This window comes from Leguminivora glycinivorella, chromosome Z, assembly GCF_023078275.1.
Source record: "Leguminivora glycinivorella isolate SPB_JAAS2020 chromosome Z, LegGlyc_1.1, whole genome shotgun sequence".
Taxonomy (NCBI): Eukaryota; Metazoa; Arthropoda; class Insecta; order Lepidoptera; family Tortricidae; genus Leguminivora; species Leguminivora glycinivorella.
In genome coordinates, this window is record NC_062998.1 from 7,101,142 (window position 1) to 7,121,034 (window position 19,893).

Below are 19,893 nucleotides of genomic sequence, written 5' to 3' on the forward strand. Positions count from 1 at the left end.
AGTGCACTTATAAAATTATCATCTTAAACTAAACTCAAAAATATAAGTGTATAATATTAACGTTGACTCAAGCGTGCACATAAATAAGTAAACCTTTTGCCAATACAACCTATGTGAAGCGAACTACAACCTACTCAAATCATCTTAAAATATAAAGTGAACGTAAGCGTCTATCGTCACACAGGCGACGCATGTCGTAAGACGCGGAACGGACGCCAGCGCCGCGCCGCCCGAGTGTAATTTAAAAAACGTCTTTCAGTACATTTTGTATAGGAAAGACGTAAGACGCGCCTCTAGGCGACGTTTTTTTTAAATAACACTCAAGCGACGGGGCGCAGGCGTCCGCTCAACGCCCCACGTCCCTCGTCGCCCGTGTGTATTTTAAGCCTAATGTGGACGTTTGCCTTAACCTTCTGTATGCTCCTGTCAAAAAATAAATCTGTACTGAGGCCGGAATGTGTCACAGGCCGCTGCGCTAAGCAAATACATGTGATTTGAGACACTTCTTACTTTCCAGCAAAGACATATGTAACTCCGTATAGACGGATAAAGTCTAAGAAAAAACCTCAAAGCCCTAGAAAAAGGTACGGTGGCCTAGATGGCGTTACACACTTGGCTTGGAGAACGCTCGGCTAGATGGCGCTAATATTAATATTTTACATTTTATACATTATATTAACACATATCACGCTAACAATATAGGCCAAATTGTCAAAACTGAGGTTCAAAAGATTTAAGCCTGTGTCAGAGATGGCAGTCCATGCACTGTGATTACACATTTTACTTTGACAGTAACTCTCTATAATACTCGATCCTCTTTGCCTTCCAGCCAGAGGACAGAAATAGTTATTTGTTTTACAAGGGGGCAAAGTTGTTGTTTGACCGCACGTGCCAATATGGATACCCGAGCAAGCGAATGATTCCAATATTGAACCGCGAGCGTAGCGAGTGATTTAAAAAGTGGAATCTTGAGCGTTGCGAGGGTTTTAAAGCACGAAGGTTAAACAAACTTTGCCACCGAGTGAAAAACAACATTTTTCACCATAACACACGACCAAAATTCTAAAATCCATCAATCAATAAAAAAAAAAAAAAAAAAATATTTATGATTCAAAATCATCATTTATAGGTAATTTGTATGAAATTACTTTGCACTCTTGTGAAGAAAATGCAATTTTGCTATCTTTTTTCGAATAGCAAAGTAAGCCTTTGAAAGTTGATGGTGAAAAATATTTCACTTTAAGTACAGGCAAGTTCTCTATTTTAATCTATCGTTTTAAGGCACTGGTCCCACCAAAAACGAGTAAATTGTGAGTTATCGGCTATAAAAAACGAACATAACCTAACCACAAAATTAAAATTTTGAAAAACCCCCGACCGCGACCTAGTGCATGGACCGATTTTCATGAAACATAGCTAAGAACACTCCCGACTAACTCCGCTTCCAGACAAAAAAAACTAAATCAAAATCGGTTCATCCGTTCGAGAGCTACGATGCCACAGACAGACACACACACAGACAGACAAACAGACAGACAGACAGACAGACACGTCAAACTTATAACAACCCGTCGTTTTTGCGTCGGGGGTTAGAAAAATTTTGATAAATACAAGAGAGAGCGAGCGATTTGTAGCTCATAGTTCGGCTACGAACTATAACTCGCCCGCGTATCATCGTGTCTCTTTTTAACCCCCGACGCAAAAACGAAGGGGTGTTATAAGTTTGACGTGTCTGTCTGTCTGTCTGTGTGTGTGTCTGTCTGTGGCATCGTAGCTCTCGAACGGATGAACCGATTTTGATTTAGTTTTTTTTTGTCTGAAAGCTGAGTTAGTCGGGAGCGTTCTTAGCCATGTTTCATGAAAATCGGGCCACTAGGTCGCGGTCGGGGGTTTTTTCAAAATTTTAATTTTGTTGTTAGGTTATATTTACACGGGAGCGATTATCTTTTGTTCTTTTTTATAGCCGATAGCTCATCGCTCTCGGTGGGACCAGTGCCTAAATGCCAAGGCTTTTAATTTCATTATTTCACACGAAACCTATTTTATAATAATTTCGTTTAACGAAACTTGTGATTCGATCACATATCACTTCCAAAACTTACACTTAAGTTTTTATCTCATCGTTTTATTTTTGGTCAACTTAGAAAGAAATTTTTTTCTCTAAGGAGAAATTTTATCCTTGAAATATTCGTATAAAAATTCTAGCCATTTAGAATAAAGGAATGTATTTTCGTGTTCAAAACAGTGTTCAAATCTCTGAGCTTTAAATGGTCTTTAGTGACCATTATCGAAACATTGTAAGAAATAAGTACTCATTTTTTATCATGCAAAAACGTTTTTTTATCATGCAGAACTTCGCGAGAAACTACAGATTGGCAAAAAGATCAACAATTAACTGTTCTCATAGAAGTGTTAAAATACGTAGTAGCCAAATGCAAAACGGTTTACACAGACGGTGGCACCCCTACTGTTTTTTGCCAGGCTATATTTTTAAATATATTACAATACAATAGATAGCAGGATCGAATCCCGCCGGAGGTGTGAACATTTCCATTTTCCTTAAAAAATATTGTATATGTTTCAAACTTCGCTGAAGTTGCCTGCTTACGTCTAATAAGACGTGCACGGGATTATAGCCTTTAGAGAACATCGCGGAATGTACCGGATCGCGTTCAAGCGTCGCTGAAGCGAGAGCAGCAAGTCGCGCGCAGGTTGGACCCGGCGCGGTCGCCATGTAAGGTAATGGAGTCCGGGTTTTCGAGCATGCCCATTTCTTTTTCGGCCACTTGTTCGAGCTCTACCCACCTGGAAAGGAGAAATAGTAGATTAAATACCAGCCAGTAAAGTAAGATATGTCTGTGATCACATGTAATTGTCGATGTGGCCTATATGACATTACACCTTTGGGGTACGCCGTACGCTCAGCTAGATGGCGCTAATATTAATATTTGACATTTTAACACATATCAAGCTAAGAATATGGACCAAATTGTCAAAACTGAAGCTCAAAAGTTTTAAGCTTGTGTCGAGAGATGGCAGTCTATGCACTGTGATTACACATTTTACTTCGACAGTAACTCTATAATACTCGATCCTTTTTGGTACAGCGAACTGAAATTTGAAGTTTTCCACCCGGAGTACAGAAAATATGATTTACAATGCCCGGAATTTTCGCAGCGAAACAAAAGACTGCCGCAATCGACGACCGGTCTGGCTCAGTCGGTAGTGAGTGTAGTGACCCTGCCTGCTAAGCCGCGGTCCTGGGTTCGAATCCCGGTAAGGGCATTTATTTGTGTGATGAGCACAGATATTTGTTCCTGAGTCATGGATGTTTTCTATGTATATAAGTATGTATTTATCTATTTAAGTATGTATATCGTCGCTTAGTATTGGAGGTTGCATATGTATGTACTATGCTGGCATAAAGTAAACCATTACTAATGTGGCAGCAGTTTGAATATTTATGTTTTGTACGTTGTGTTTGTAAATATGTCACTCTGAAATCTCTGAATATATTGCTCGCCACGTCAACTAGTTTCCATCAGTATCCACACTCTGCCTAACCCTGAATAACCGGTAAATTACAATATTTAGCACGCATAGTACAAGCTAGATCTGTGTAAGGACTAAGGAGTCCTCCCAAAAAAGAAACTGTCTAGAGATAGAAACATTAGCGATATCTCGGCAATTTGGAACAGCTCCGGAGGGAACCTGCTTACCTCTGAACAGCCATAGTGAAAGCCTCGATGACATTATTATCGTTCTTAGCTGACGTTTCTATATACGATGATATCTTGTTCTCTGCGCACAGTTGTTTTAGCTGATCGTATGTCACTTCTCGCTCGCGTGACGTCACGTCTGACTGGAAAAATAAATATAATCATTAAATGTTGAAAATAAATATAAACACACTTTGGGTAGAACTTCTGTCATTTACAAAGTATAGTATGAATTTTCTGAGATGAACTTTTCGGTTTTGCCCTAATCTGTTAAACAAAGGCCTCCCGTTTCCACAGCACGTGCTAAAGTCTCAGTGTAGTTAAAAAGCAACTATCATGATAGCAATAAGGTTCAAATTTATTAAACAGTTTGCAGTGTGCAGGTAACTTTTTTTAAAGATGACAAAACGTGTTATCTCCGAAAGGGCTTTTTATGGATTTGAACCTTATTGCTATCATGATAGTTGCTTTTTAACTACACTGAGACTATAGCACGTGCCGTTTAAACGGGAGCTAACCGCCGCGAATAGTAGAAACAAAGGCCTTTGTTTAACAGATTAGGGCAAAAGCGAAAAGTTCATCTCAGAAAATTCATACTAATAAGTGTTAGGCTTTAGTGCACACTCAAATCGGGCGTTGGGCGGGGCGTGCGGCGTGCATGTCAAAACAATCAATTGTTCATACAAGTGTCCTGAGACGACGCTGCGTAGGGTCACAGTATAATAAAGAGTACTATCGTACAGTAGCCACTCCCGCTCCCCGCTGAAAGTGCCGCCCACCCCCTCTCGGTTACCTCACAGTTACCGCCTGTCAAAAACACGAACAGTCGACCTGTCATATTTCACTCATACAAGCATTGTACGCGTTCACGTACACGAGCTTAGACTGTGTGCTAGGAACGCGCCTCTTTCATATATTTGATCGCCAGTGTCCGAGGACCGAGGTAGGGTAGACGCACGCTTGCCCGCCCAGCTGCACACACCAATCCAAAATTCCACTATATTGAGCACTCACTCATGCAGCCTGCCGAAGGATCACCGAATAATGCGAAAGATGTCGCAAATATCGATACAATATAAGTTGAGCGTACTTTTTCAGTATTTTAAAACCTTTCAGTGCTTCTTTCGTCCACGGAGATGGCGTTACAAAAAAGTTTCTATAATAAAACCAGGCGGCCAAGCACGTTTGCGCGATAAAGCCTATCACGTCACGTATATATCCACTTAGCCGAATGGCACAAACGCTCACGAAACGAAACGCTCGTAGATATCTATCTCTATCGCTCTTGCGTATTGGCGCGACAGAGCCCGACTATTTTTCGCGGCGTTTCGTTTTCGTTTCGCGTCGCAGAAATGCCATTCGGCTACGGCACCAGGGGCCCATTTCTCAAAACTGAAAGTTACAAGTTACAAGCGGAAGTCTCTTTCCAACTTGTCATATTAGACATTAGACACCGCTTGTAAATTGTAACTTCGAGAAATGGGCCCCAGGGGCCCGTTTCTCGAAAGGTACAAGCCTTGTATTACAAGTGTGTTTCCATGACAACCCATACGATTTGACAGTTCGAACACTTGTAATACAAGGCTTGTACCTTTCGAGAAATAGGCCCCAGGTCGTCCTTTGTGCAGTATAAGGCGATAGGGACGCACCGACGTAATAAAAGGTTTATCACACTAGTGTACTACGCCTGCAGGTTATAGAGCCTACCTTGTTCCCTACAACCATGAAGGGGAACCTCTCAACGCCATTCTTGACAGCCGCGTAGTGCAGGAACTCATTGAGCCACATTTTCACGTTTTGGAACGAACTCCGGTCGTCCACTGAGTACGCCAGTATGCAGATGTCTGATCCGCGGTAGAATGGTGTTCTGAGGGATTTGAACCGCTCTTGGCCCGCTGTGTCCCATACCTAGAAAAATAAAATAACTTTATCTTGATGAAATACATCCTGAATGAGGACTCGGAGTTGACATGCTATTTCTGGGAAGTTTGCCCTTCGAGCACCTGAATAAGCAATTTAAAGCTTCTTTTTAAGAACTGTCAAAAACTGTGATTTGCTAATATGGAATTATTATGAAATACTGAGGAGTGACGTCACGGTCAATTCATTTACTTTATATCTTTCTCTTTGACTTATTAAATAGAAATTATGTTTAACCATAACAACTGTCCATATCTTTCATCTAATTATGTGGTGCTTTAATCGTGCACTGCATAAAATATTTTATTTTAAGTATAGGAAAATAGCCTATTGCATTGTCACGTGATTTTCATGTGTGCAAAATTTCAGCTCATTCGGAAATAGGGAAGTGGGTCAAATTTAGCTTCTACGTAGAATGTTCACCTTTGTTACTACATATTATTATAAATAAAGGAAAACCTCATTTTATGGTCGCAAGGCCACGTTATCAGTATGGCAATGAAGCTGTTATACTTATACAATGCGAACTCGGCCTTTACGTGACTATGCAATTAAAGAACAGCCCCTCTAGCACAACTTGCCTTGTCGCGCGCGAGTCCATACTTGAAGTCGCGCTCGACAAGGCAAGTTATGCTAAAGGGTCAGGTGGACCTTATGAGGCTGTCGCAGAGATATCGAAACGCCACGGCGCGGCGTATGAGCGAGATAAATAAATATTGGGGCATTTTCGCGAAAAAAGATTCAAAACGTTTTTTTCTACAGCAGGAAAATTTAATGTTTTTCCTACGCAGAATGACGAGCCCTTTCGATCCTAGTTAGGTAAAAAAAGCGTCCCAAATGTAACTTTTCCACTTCGTTACCATTTTTCAACCACTTTGTACAGCGGTTACAAAGTGGAAAGTATGCAAAATAATAGACAATTTTGGAGCCATTTTTTTGTTTCTTGTTTTTTGTCCTATATCAAAAGGGCTCGTGATTCTGAGTAGGAAAAACAAAATTTACCTACCTTAGAAAATAGTACATTACGATATACGAGTAAGTGCGTAAAAAAGGAAGTGTAAACGAGTGGCGATAAATTAAAACACGACCGAAGGGAGTGTTTTAAATCGACACGAGTTACGAATTTCCTCTACGCACGTGTATCGTACGACGTTTTTCAGTACAGATGCCCTCCGAAGTTTCGACCTGACATATAATGAACCACTTCTCGCACTAGTGCGTAAAAAAAACACCTTACATAGATCAATTTAGCCCCAAACTAAGCAAAGCTTGTACTATGGGTGCTAAGCGACGATACCTATACATATTTAAATAGATAAACACATATATACATAGAAAATATCCAACGACTCAGGAACAAATATCTGTGCTCATCACACAAATAAATGCCCTTGCCGGGATTCGAACACAGGACCGCGGCTTAGCAGGCAGGGTCGCTACCGACTCAGCCAGACCGGTCCTTAAGGTGATACAAGATATATGTTTTATATGCTTGTACACTAGGGTGGTCCACATTTGTATGGAAGAAAAATAAATATGACTAATCCTTTCTCCACATGGTTCCCTTTGTTCTATTATGAATTAGTAGTTTATGTACCAAATTTTAACCCATTTGCTCATTATTTACAGGTCGCTCAAGATACATTTAAAATTGGATAGGGGGCGTCCATTAATCGCGTCATACTGTATAGGGGGGGAGGGGGTCATAGAAAAATCACCAAATATCACCATGGGGGGTGGGGGGGTCAGGAACATATCACGTGTATTTTTTTTTGTTCCTGTGTGATACACTGTGTTATAGTTAGTAAACAAAAAATCATATTTCTGAGCAATTTTTTTAATATATCAACTTTAACATAACCAGACTGTCAAAACCTGCAGCCTTACCACGATCTTTTTAAAAACGATTCAAACGCAGAGCAGTTAAGTTTAGGTGCCTAAACTGAGCGTCTCAATTTGCTACCATGACCTCCAATGTTCAGAGTCGAAACTGAACCGCGTACAAGTGAATGAAAGACCGATATTGTCTCTGGTTCGCAACTGAATCGTTTTGACAAGAAAAGGATGACGCTATAGGAATCGTATAAATCTATCTCGTTTTCCCCTTGTGACGTTTGATCGTTCGAAAACCAGGAACGATTACTAATTTTTAATTTTATTTTATTCTTAAAACTGGAAAAAGAAACATTTAAAATATTTAAATGTAAAATTCACAATAATTACAATGATTTTGTGTAAAATAGCGAGTCTTTTTGAACAAAACTATAAATAAATGATAAAAATATATATAATGACATTAATGACAGTTCGTTAAAGCTTATGTTTAGAACATCGCGCCCTTGACTAGTAGGTAGAGATGGGTAGGGGTGAGTAAATACTGAGTATTTACCCGTAATTTACTCAAAGCACCGAGTAAATACTCGTATTTACTCATTTGGGTGAGTAGAAACTGTTACCTAAAAATAAATAAATAAATAATAAATAAATAAATATTATAGGACATTTTTACACAGATTGACTGAGGCCCACGGTAAGCTCAAGAAGGCTTGTGTTGTGTGAATTTAAAAAATGAGATTTAAGTAATTAGTCGTGTTTATTTGAACTGTGTGGACATGTTTAAATGATATTTATATTATTAGAAGCTTATGGGAGTCTTAGTTTGTCGAAAAAGAGGTAATCATTGTGAAAAAAAAATTTCGTTAGCAGTTTTGTTTTAAAAAAGCAGGTATTTACAGTAAAAGTATGAGACTTAAATTAAATTGATGTTCTAGATAACGGCATGACGTTCGGAAGTGATTGTTAATGTGGCACTTACGACCTTTTATTAAGGGATTTCTAAAGAAAACTCAAAAATGGCTCAGCTGATGACGTTTAAAGTACAAGTTTTGTGTTTTGTATTATATGGACAATAATTTGACGGTTTCTGGATATTTTTCTAACAACGAATTCGAAACTTATAAAGGTATAAACATTATTTCGGCCTTAATTATCGTTTTATTCCAAAACTGTTCATATTATTAAAAAACTTTTTTAGAAACATTAAATTAATTTTTAAAGACCTATCAGATGATGTATAACACACTGGTAATTTCTGAATTTTATTTTAGTGAAAAATAGTTACATGTATGGAGAGCACGTCTTTAAAATAAAATTCATATAAATTTGATTACTTAACTTAGTAGCCGATAACAAAATACACCAATATTTCTTATTTCTATTTCTATTTCAGCACGCTAAATAGTTTATACCCACCAATTTGAGTAAAAACGAGTAAATACGGGTATTTTGAGTAAATACTGAGTATTTACTCGATATTTACTCTTGAGTATTTACTCACTACCCATCTCTACTACGTGGGCGACTAGGAATGTTTTGAGATACTCAAAATTTGAAAAAAGAATGCATCTGAATGCAACAATATTTTAAATATAATTTATTTGTAATTCGAATAAAGAAAACAGAATGACCATAGATTTAGAAATAAAAAAAATATAGTTGTTTTTTCACTCAAATCCGCGGGCTTTCTTCGTCAATGATGGAACTTAAACGAGAACATTTTCGTGGGATGATTTCGTACGATTATAAATTTGGGTTGAATGAATGTCAGTGCAGAGAACGACTAGTTTCGGCATTTGGGGACCATGCACCATCGCGTGCAACAGTTTTTAGATGGTTTGCTCAATTTAAACGCGGGATATTCTCCTTGGATGATGACGAAAGAAGTGGCCGGCCTGCTACTGCGGTGACAGAAGAAAACGTCCAGATTGTTAAAAAAATTATTAAAGAGGACCCGAAAGTAACTTATAAAGATATAGAAGAGGTTGTAAAGATTTCATCGCCAGCAATTAATGAAATTTTACACAACCGACTTGGAGTCAGGAAATTATGTTCTCGGTGGGTGCCTCACTCGCTAACTGCTGAACAAAAAACAGCTCGCGTGACATGGTGCAAAGATATGCTCCGAAAATTTGATCGCGGTGAAGGACGGTCAATTTTTAACATTATTACTGGAGATGAAAGCTGGATATACCAATATGACCCACCAACTAAACGACAATCGACGGTTTGGGTGTTTCCCGATGATGAACCTCCAACGAAGGTGAAGCGAGGGCGAAGCGTTGGGAAGAAAATGGTCGCCTCATTTTTTTCTGCAAGTGGTCATATAGCTACAATTTCTTTAGATGACCAAAAAACTGTGAATGCTCAGTGGTATACTGAGGTATGTTTACCTAATGTGTTCAATAATTTAAAGCAAAAACGACCTAAATCGGGTTTGAGAGGGCTCTTTTTGCACCATGACAATGCGTCGCCAGTTCGCCACACAAGGCCATTTTAACTAAAGAATTTCTGAAGAGTACAGAAATTGAAGAATTGTGCCATCCTCCATATAGCCCAGATTTAGCACCGTGCGACTTCTTCCTCTTCCCTAAAATCAAACTCGGACTCCGTGATACGCGATTCAATAGCCCTGAGGATGCTCGGAATGCCTTATGCAGGCCGTTGAAGACCTTCCTAAGGAACAGTACCGGGAATGCTTCAACTCATGGTTTAGGCGGATGAACCGATGTATAGAAGCTAATGGAGAGTATTTTGAGAAAATGTAATAAAAAATATTTAAATAAATTTAATAGTTTTTTTGTATCTCAAAACTTTCGTAGTGACCTAAGGTAGTAGGTAATTAATAATAAAGTTTTTATTTATGTATTTGAAGTGCTGTGCTCGGCTATAGAACTCGCAGTGTTTGGATGATATTTTAACAAATACGTAAGTCATTAGTATTTGTAGGTAGCTCACTCGTGTCTAAATTTAATGTATATCGCTAAGTTATGCTAGACCTAGTTGATTCCTTAGCCATCCTAGTTCTAGGCATAAGTAGTTTGTCGCAAGTGTTAACATGACTCCTTGCATATCGACTAAAAAAGGATCAGACTTTTTCTCGCTCTTTTTGATTTGCGTTTTTGCGAAAGTTGCAAGATCATAGGGCACTCTAAAAATGTAAGAACGTGTAGTTAGTTCGAATACATGGTCCGTAAATATTACTAAACAAAATCATGAAATTTTAACTATAAAAATAATATAATAATATTTTTAAAAATCATGAAACTTTATATTTTATTATTGAATCGGTAAGGATCGAAAAACCAAAATAATAAATTAATCAGGTGATGAAACTAGCTTTAGTTATATTTTCCATCTCCTACTCCTTATAAAAAACACAAAACTATTTAGTATCGCTAGTGTTACAACAAAGCGATTCAGAATAATGCGGTGAGTAACTTTTTATGAATCGCTAAATTTGACATTCCTGCGATTCAGTTTAGGCTCAAGTGGCATGTCATGGTACGAAATACACTTGAGATGAGTGAATGAAACGGCTGGGACGCTTATCGCTCGCTCGGTCGAAATTTGATCGCAATAACAATGTCGTGGTAGGAAATAGCGACGCAGTTCAGTTTAGGTCCTAAACTGAATCGCGTTAAGAGATCATGGTAAGGCCCCTGAGCTGAGTTTTAAAAATTCATGCGCCGTAATTTGCCTCGCAGTTGGCACTTGCGTTGTGCAGTGCAAAGAGCAGCTGGGTGCAAAACGGTTATTTTTAATTTTCAAAGATTTTTTTTAGTTTGCCCTCATCACGTATACCTACTTATAGACGGACGGTCAACCATCATGGCACTAAATATTTTGTTAAGAAAAAAACGCCGCTTTTGGGTTTCTGGTGAAAGAAACTTGCGAATGTTGGATTATGTAGAAATGTGTATTTTTTAAACTATCCCTTCACTAGAACTTGAGCTGGTCCAAAATGTGACATGAAAATCCAACATTCTGAACGAACATAACGAAGAAAATAAATCTCCTAACATGAGCTACGCGTCGTTGAGGAGTTCCGTTCTGCTCATCATCAGCAGTTCTACTGCACCAAATGTCACTGTTCTATACTGTTCTTATAAAAATAACAAAGTCACTATAAGTGTGCCGTTGAGATTTGAGGAGTTCAGTTCTGATCATCATCAGCAGTTCCACTGCATCAAATGTCACTCTTCTGGACATAAATGCATGCTGTTCTCATAAAAACACAAAAATCACTATATGTATGTATATACATTCTACTACTATTACTACTTATTGGCGCAGCGACCCAAAATGAGTCTTGGCCTCTGACACGAGTGTACGCCAATCATCCCGATCCTTAGCGACGTCCCTCCAGTTGTATGCTTGGAGATCGTGTATATACATTCAGTCAAAAAAAAATTCAAAATCGGTCCAATAATGAGTAGATATCAAATAACAAACATTAAAAAAAAACAGACGAATTGAGATTTGGGCGGCGGTTAAAAAGGCGACAAATTTCACAAATGTTGGGCTCAACGGCTAATTGTCTTCATAAAACCTGTCCCTTCCTAAACCTTGACGTTGTTGGCGGAATCATCGACGAGCCATAACACTTAAAAATTTATTAAAGATATAAGGGCGAAGGTTCTCGGCATCCAAGCTCTTAACAAGCTTGGAAGGCAAAACAAGGTGGAACTGGTATGGATACCGGGGCACGAAGGCTTCATTGGCAATGAAAATGCTGATGAACTTGCCAAGGCCGGATCTGAAGACAACTTCATAAGTCCAGAACCTTTTGTGGGCCTTTCACAAGGAACCATTAAAACGGCTATGAAAGACCGAACAAAGGCTAATCACCAAAAAGAGTGGGATGCCCTGGTAAATCTGAAGCATTCAAAGCTCTTTATGCGGAGGGTTGACTCTGGATGGAGCAAAAAGCTAGGAAAGCTAGGCAAAAGACAACTCCAAATTATAACGGGGGTGTTCACAGGCCATTACGGGGTCAAAGGAATCTTGGCCAAGATGGGACACGCTGACAACACGGATTGTCGCATGTGTGGAGGAGAGGAAGAGACCGTCAGACATCTAATGTGTGAATGTCACGCCCTCGCCAGACAAAGAATGAAGAACTTTGGAGCAGGCTACCTGGTACCAAAGGACTTCAGAGACTACCCATGAGCCTCATCATCCGATACGTGGAGATGGTCGAGAAGCTCTTGAATAGCTGAAGGATCTTAGGATCGTAGGGGGTAGTGTATCCGGAAGGGCCCCCGCAGATTTAAGATAAGCTAAGGGCGAAGGTTTGATTCCCTAAGAAAATTTGAATTTCGCGCCATTTTTAGTGCCAAGATTTGGTTGATTCGTTGATTCATGTATTCGAAAAAATCTACTTAAGTTGCCAAAAAATTACACGTCATATTGGCCGGGGGGAGGGGGTCCTGAAAATATCACCAAAGATCACCATGGGGGAGGGGGGGGGTCTAAAATAAGCCAAAAACGTATGACGCGATTAATGGATGCCCCCATATCTCCTATAATAAAATAAAAACCGAAATAATTAAAACATTGCAAACTGCCCGGTTCATGTTTTATTTAGCTCTAATGAAATAGGGAAAAATATAATTAAACCATTAAAATACCTCCATGTAAGATTTTTTCTTTAGTCAAGTTCATTTCATACATTTCAGTATGGCATTATTGCTTTATTTTGAGCGACCTCTAAATAAAGTCTGATTGTTCTCAAAATTGGTTGACATGATTTTAATAACTTTTCGTGTAGAAATAACCATATGGAGCTCAAACAATAAAAAAAATTTTTTTTTGGACCACCCTATTGTACACTCGTACAGTCATGTGATATAGACCCAGAACCCTAGAACGTTCTTGAACGTCTTTGAACTTCAAGGATCAAAGTTTTTATTGTATGTAAGAATCAGGTTACATTGCAGGTCGAAATATACAATTACACATTCAGTTACACTGAGACTTTACCTTTTCAGGCATACATACATTTACAGCTATACTTAAATATAAATATTATTATGAGTAACTTAAATAATCATTTACTGAGTAAAAACATTTTTCAATCAGCCACATTTTACATTAAACTTATAGTACATTACATCAGAGGCCGGGAAAATGAGGATTTCCGGCCAAGTGGGTATATACGGCCGAGCGAGCGTGCGAGCGAGGGCATGATATGGGTGTTTTTTGCGGTAAGTGACAAGTTTACATACGGCTTGGGCAATCTATGTTTATACTTAGGTCTAGTTACTCTGGAGCATAAAGTGTTTTGAGCTACAAACAAATATTTATACTTATGGACAAAAATGGATGCTTCATAAATATAGAGACAGGGGAAAGTAAGGATGTCATATTTTATAAAATATGGACAGCAGGAGTCTTTAGGATGTATGGAAAATACGGCTCGTATGCAGTGCTTCGCCTTAAATGGCTTTATATATAGTAAGGGCTTTATGCCTTTTATGGCTTTTAATACTTTTCGGCATATTTCTACTAATATTTATTCTTATAATCTCTATAAATCTAAATCTAAATGTTGGCAACAAAAATGTTTCCTTATCTGAACCATCAAATTTACCTTAAATTACATAACCTTCTCAACTAAGGTCAAAGTGCAAACACCTAAAATGTAATTTAATACATTATCATAAAGTATATTTGCGCGAGACACTAGACAATTTGGGTTTCCTTCCTTGTTGCAATCAATTTGTTTGTGAAAAATAAGCGCGTTACAAAACACGGAGAAACTAAAAAGCCAAAAATAATAAACCTTTCAATTCAGATTTCTTATCGTATTGCAATAAGCTAAACATCCAAATTATAAACAAATCAATTATTTTTGTAGTCGGTACCAGACCTGTTCGTCGCCTTGCTATTGCCTGTTTGCCCCACCCAACCATACACAGGCTGGTACCGACTCCAAAAATAATTGATTTGTTTATAATTTGGATGTTTAGCTTATTGCAATACGATAAGAAATCTGAATTGAAAGGTTTATTATTTTTGGCTTTTTAATTTCTCCGTGTTTTGTAACGCGCTTATTTTTGAAGGCGGTTTTATTTTTTGTTAAAAAGTTTATTTATTTGTTGATTTTTAGTGGTTCCTAGTGATATTATATGTATCTTACATGTGCCTATAACATTTGAAGAGTTCCCTCGATTTCTCCAGGATCCCATCATCAGACCCTGACTTGGTGCCAATGGGACCATCTCGGGGTTATACTGGTTCGATCAAAAAAAAAATTTTGAAAATCGGTCCACGATTCTCGGAGATATCGAGTAACATACATACAAAAAAAAAAAAATAAAAAAAAAAAAAAAAAAAATAAATAAAAAAAAACATTCAGTCGAATTGAGAACCTCCTCCTTTTTTGAAGTCGGTTAAAAAAAAAAACATTCAGTCGAATTGAGAACCTCCTCCTTTTTTGAAGTCGGTTAAAAATAGAAACTAAATGTACTGACATACTTGTAAAACATAAAAATATACCATCACAGACTTTTGTGTAGACATATCTTATCTTATCTTATACTTTTAAACGAGCAATTCTTGTATATTTATTTATTTATTTATATATATATTTATTTACACTGACGATCTCGGAAACCGCTCTAACGATTTCGCAGAAATTTGTTATGTGGGGGTTTTTGGGGGTGAAAAATCGGTCTAACTTATCCTTAGGTCCCGGAAAACGCGAATTTTCGAGTTTTCATGCGTTTTTCTTCGCTCGCCATCTCGTGTGCAGCAGTTGTACTGTTAAGACAGAATTCTTTCGGTCGATGTAAGTACTATTTATTGCAAACACTAGATGGCGACACAGGTCAAGGCTAAAACGAATAGAAAATACACTATTTGAGTTTTTGTGGCGAAATGCGCGCCATCTCGTGTGGAGTAGTTGTGTTGTTAAGGCTGAGAATTCTTTCGCTCGATGTAGGTACTATTCATTTTTGAACTAGATGGCGACACATGTCAAGGATACGAAACAGAACCGAGCGAAGCTCGGTTGCCCAGATATCTTATCTTATACTTTTAAACGAGCAATTCTTGTATATTTATTTATTTATTTATTTATTTATATATATATTTATTTACACTGACGATCTCGGAAACCGCTCTAACGATTTCGCAGAAATTTGTTATGTGGGGGTTTTTGGGGTGAAAAATCGGTCTAACTTATCCTTAGGTCCCGGAAAACGCGAATTTTCGAGTTTTCATGCGTTTTTCTTCGCGCGCCATCTCGTGTGCAGTAGTTGTACTGTTAAGACAGAATTCTTTCGGTCGATGTAAGTACTATTTATTGCAAACACTAGATGGCGACACAGGTCAAGGCTAAAACGAATAGAAAATACACTATTTGAGTTTTTGTGGCGAAATGCGCGCCATCTCGTGTGGAGTAGTTGTGTTGTTAAGGCTGAGAATTCTTTCGCTCGATGTAGGTACTATTCATTTTTGAACTAGATGGCGACACATGTCAAGGATACGAAACAACCGAGCGAAGCTCGGTTGCCCAGATATTATACATATATATTAATATGAGAGGCACAATTCAACCACACTATTTTGTTATATCTCAATCGGCATGGGCAGCATAGTTATTCAATTTGAGCAGTGCTGTTTTTAACCCCCGACGCAAAAACGACGGGGTGTTATAAGTTTGACGTGTCTGTCTGTTTGTCTGTCTGCCTGTGTGTGTGTCTGTCTATGGCATCAGCACAGATATTAGCTTCCGAACGGATGAACCGATTTCGATTTAGTTTTTTTTGTTTGAAAGCTAAGTTAGTCGGGAGTGTTCTTAGCCATGTTTCATGAAAATCGGTCCACTATGTTGCGGTCGGGGGTTTTTTCATTTTTTTTCATTACTGATTGATTAACAAATATTGTCATATTTCAAAGGGAACCTGGACAAATTATACACCAAAACTTTTCTCAAAATACATTATTATTAGTTGGTATTATTAGGTGGTGGCTATGGTGGCTTCTTTATGTTGCTCAACATTAGGATAAACTCGCGAGGCATTCGAGGCAATCAGAGCACAAGAAAATATTTCCTTATTTCTTGTAAGGCATTAGGGTAATTCCGAATGGCAGAAATGCTCGGGTAATTTCGAAAGGGGAATCTTGATATGATGGAAATAATGGTGATTTTTATGTGACTTTCGAAATTACCCTAATGCACCTTATTTATCTAATAGTTACGGCCGCAAAATAACTGACTAACATTAAGTGTTGTACATTCGCCAAGCAGAGAAAGAGTAACAATGTGCACAATAAATTATAAGTATTTAAATATATTTTCCCCCTCACTAGCTCGGAAACACGTGTTTTGTCCTTTAATACCAGCGGGTAAAAACGCATTTTATCCACTAGTGGGTAAAGTAATTTGACCTTATATAAAGTCAAATTAACTGCTTTAAAATTGATAAAAGTAGGTGAATCTAGTAATAAAGATGATTTACCACCTGTGGAACTACTGGAAGCAGTGATAAACGCATTTTTTGCATTGCAGTTTCCTCGCTATAGTGAGGGGAAAAGTTTTGTGTTACACTCGGGTGAAAATCGTCACTACTTTTAAAAAATCTCGTATCTCACCCTGTTCCTCAAAGTTAAAACGCAGTAAGTCTATATGCATTCCATACATACTTATACTTACTACAATTTTCTTTTCATTGACAGACGAAGATACAAGTTTTTTTTAAAGTAGTGACAAAATGTATTTTACTTTTCGTCTGTTAAAAAACTCGCAAGTTCAGGATTCTGTTCTAGAACCACTCGCTTCGCTCGTGTTCAACTATACAATCCTTTCGCTTGCTCGTTTTTCAATTCCACACTTGGCGTTAAAATACAACTTTGCCCCCTTGTATAATTACCTTGTTATATTGTGGTTTCATGTTATAATAATAGCTTACAATTCTTACAAATTGCATGACACACTGAAACCTCATATGGGTAGTATAAATAGCAATGAATAAGGTCATTCACTTCAAATCACAACTAAGTAAACATAATAAATACAAAAGTCTTGGCAAAGAATACCTTTTTGTAACTTTTGGCATAGAAACTCTAGGTCCATGGAGTCCCAGCGCGAACAAGTTGTTCACAGAAATCGCGAAGCGTCTGGTTGAGGTAACTGGTGACCGAAGAGCTGGCGACTTCCTCGCACAACATATTGGCATTGTGATACAGCGAGGAAATGTTAACAGTATCCTTGGTACAATGCCTCAAGGGCCTATTTTAGACACAATAGCTAGCTTTAAGTTTAGTCTTAGTTTCTTATATAATTATGTAAATATGTTGTTGTAAATAAATGATGACCAGTCTGGCGCAGTCAGTTAAGTAGTGACCCTGCCTGCTGCGCCACGGTCCCGGGTTCGAATCCTGGTAAGGGCATTCATTTGTGTGATGAGCACAGATGTTTGTTCCTGAGTCATGGATGTTTTCTATGTATATAAGTATTTATATATTATAAGCAGAACAAATCAGTTGACGCCTTAGTTGACTGTCAATGACGTCACTGCCTATACCTGGCTGCATAGCTATAGCGCCGTGCGCGCAGCTGGCACCCGGGCTGTCCGGCATTGACTTCGTGGCGCTTGCAGCGAGCGGACGTCTCCTGAATCTCTGTGGTCGAAGGGTCGCGTGAGCCATATTTTTGTGTTCAGTGCAGTGAATAAATAAGCAATCGTGTTAAAGTTAAGGCTAGTAGATTTTAAGCTTGTTCTGAAAAATTATTGTTTGCGTTTAGCTTATGCTTGCTTAGAGAATTAAATTGCTTTAAACTTAAATAAAACGGTTTCTAGATTAAATCATTTTTTATTTAGTGCAATCCTGTTGTTTATCCTTATAATATTATACATATATATCGTTGTCTGAGTACCCACAACACAAGCCTTCTTGAGCTTACCGTGGGCCTCAGTCAATCTGTGTAACAATGTCCTATAATAATTATTTATTTATTTAATATAAGAAATGAAGTAAGACATATTTAAATTGAATAGGCTAGTTTCCTACTAGCCAAATCAGCTTCTTTTTAAGAACTGTGAAAATAATTTGCTAATATGGAATTAATATGAAATACTGAGGAGTGATGTCATGGTCAATTCATTTACTTTATATCTTTCTCTTCGACTTATTAAATATAAAATATGTTTAAACATAAGTACTGTCCATATTTTTGTTCTAATTATGTGGTGCTTTATTTCGTGCACTGCATAAAATATACGACCGGTCTGGCTCAGTCGGTAGTGACCCTGCCTGCTAAGCCGCGGTCCTGGGTTTGAATCCCGGTAAGGGCATTTATTAGTGTGATGAGCACAGATACTTGTTCCTGAGTCATGGATGTTTTCTATGTATATATGTATTTATCTATTTAAGTATGTATATCGTCGCTTAGCACCCATGGTACAAGCTTTGCTTAGTTTGGGGCTAAGTTGATCTGTGTAAGGTGTCCCCAATATTTTATTTAAAAAAAAACTACAAATTCACTTACTTGTAAAGTATACTGCCTCCCATTCACCTCTATAGTCTTATTCATGAACTCCACGCCTATAGTATGGAAGCTATGGTCATCGAAGTGGTTCGAAATGAATCTGCTCATCAAACAGGATTTCCCTACTCCACCATCGCCCAGAATCACAATCTTCAACAAGCAATTCTTCGGTCCGCTCCTCCCGCCTTCACGATCGTTTTCCTCGCCCATTTTTAAAATATCACCATTATATTCCAAGCAATCTTTAGGTCTTTTATTGATGCAACCTTGAGAACAAGTGTTAAATTTACTAGTGTTTAATTAATGACTCAATATGATGGGCGTTCTAATGAGCGTTGATGCGAGCTCTGAGAGTTCGCGTTTTGGAAAGTATTACTTCGTTTGCACAGTTTCGTAATAGATATGTTTTTATGCTCAGCTGATCGGTTTCACGAATTAATTTCACTAGACAAATCAAACACACAGTTATGTGTAATCTTGGAGGAAATGTCAGATTTAATTGTCAATCTGTAAAAAGTTTGAGCAGACATATTTTGAGAGCAAAGTATTTCAAAAACTTTATGGCATGGCAATGAATAATGTAAATTATGGTGATTTATTTCGTTTTTTACGTCAAACGGAATAAAATGATCCATGATTGAATACTAAAGCAAGTTTAAATCTTAACTTAAAAAAGTAAATTTTAAAAATGTTTTCAATCGTCTTCTTAAACGTTCAGGGTAAAAGTGCCATCTAGTGAAGTATGAACTAAACCTTAGTTAGTTAGGCACTGCTCTCTAGATGGCACTACTGTTTCCTTAGCAAAAGTAAATATCAAAGTAAGCCAACAATAAAATAATAATTGGTAAAAATCTATTATAAGAAATGGACGTCAATTTAACCCAACAATCAAATGGAACAATAATAGAACAATTTCAA

At 37.8% G+C, this 19,893-nt stretch overlaps 1 protein-coding gene across 1 annotated transcript; it reads right to left on the reverse strand.

Annotated features, from left to right (window-relative positions):
• Positions 1-1,898: 1,898 nt before the first annotated feature.
• LOC125241920 (ras-related protein Rab-9B) lies at positions 1,899-19,449 on the reverse strand. Its single transcript, XM_048150631.1, has 4 exons — positions 18,976-19,449; positions 5,427-5,627; positions 3,720-3,862; positions 1,899-2,805 (listed from the first exon to the last, which is right to left on the reverse strand). Exons 1-4 carry the CDS (start codon positions 19,183-19,185, stop codon positions 2,673-2,675), a joined length of 687 nt encoding a protein of 228 aa, XP_048006588.1. The 5' UTR covers positions 19,186-19,449; the 3' UTR covers positions 1,899-2,672.
• Between the last annotated feature and the right edge of the window lie 444 nt (positions 19,450-19,893).

Coding starts and splice junctions, on each gene's coding strand:
- LOC125241920 (XM_048150631.1), bottom strand. CDS start 19,185: ATGGGCGAGGAAAACGATCGTGAAGGCGGGAGGAGCGGACCGAAGAAT. Junction 5,628..18,975: donor GGAGGCAGTATACTTTACAA/GTAAGTGAATTT, acceptor TTATTTTTCTAG/GTATGGGACACAGCGGGCCA. Junction 2,806..3,719: donor TTCACTATGGCTGTTCAGAG/GTAAGCAGGTTC, acceptor TCTCCTTTCCAG/GTGGGTAGAGCTCGAACAAG.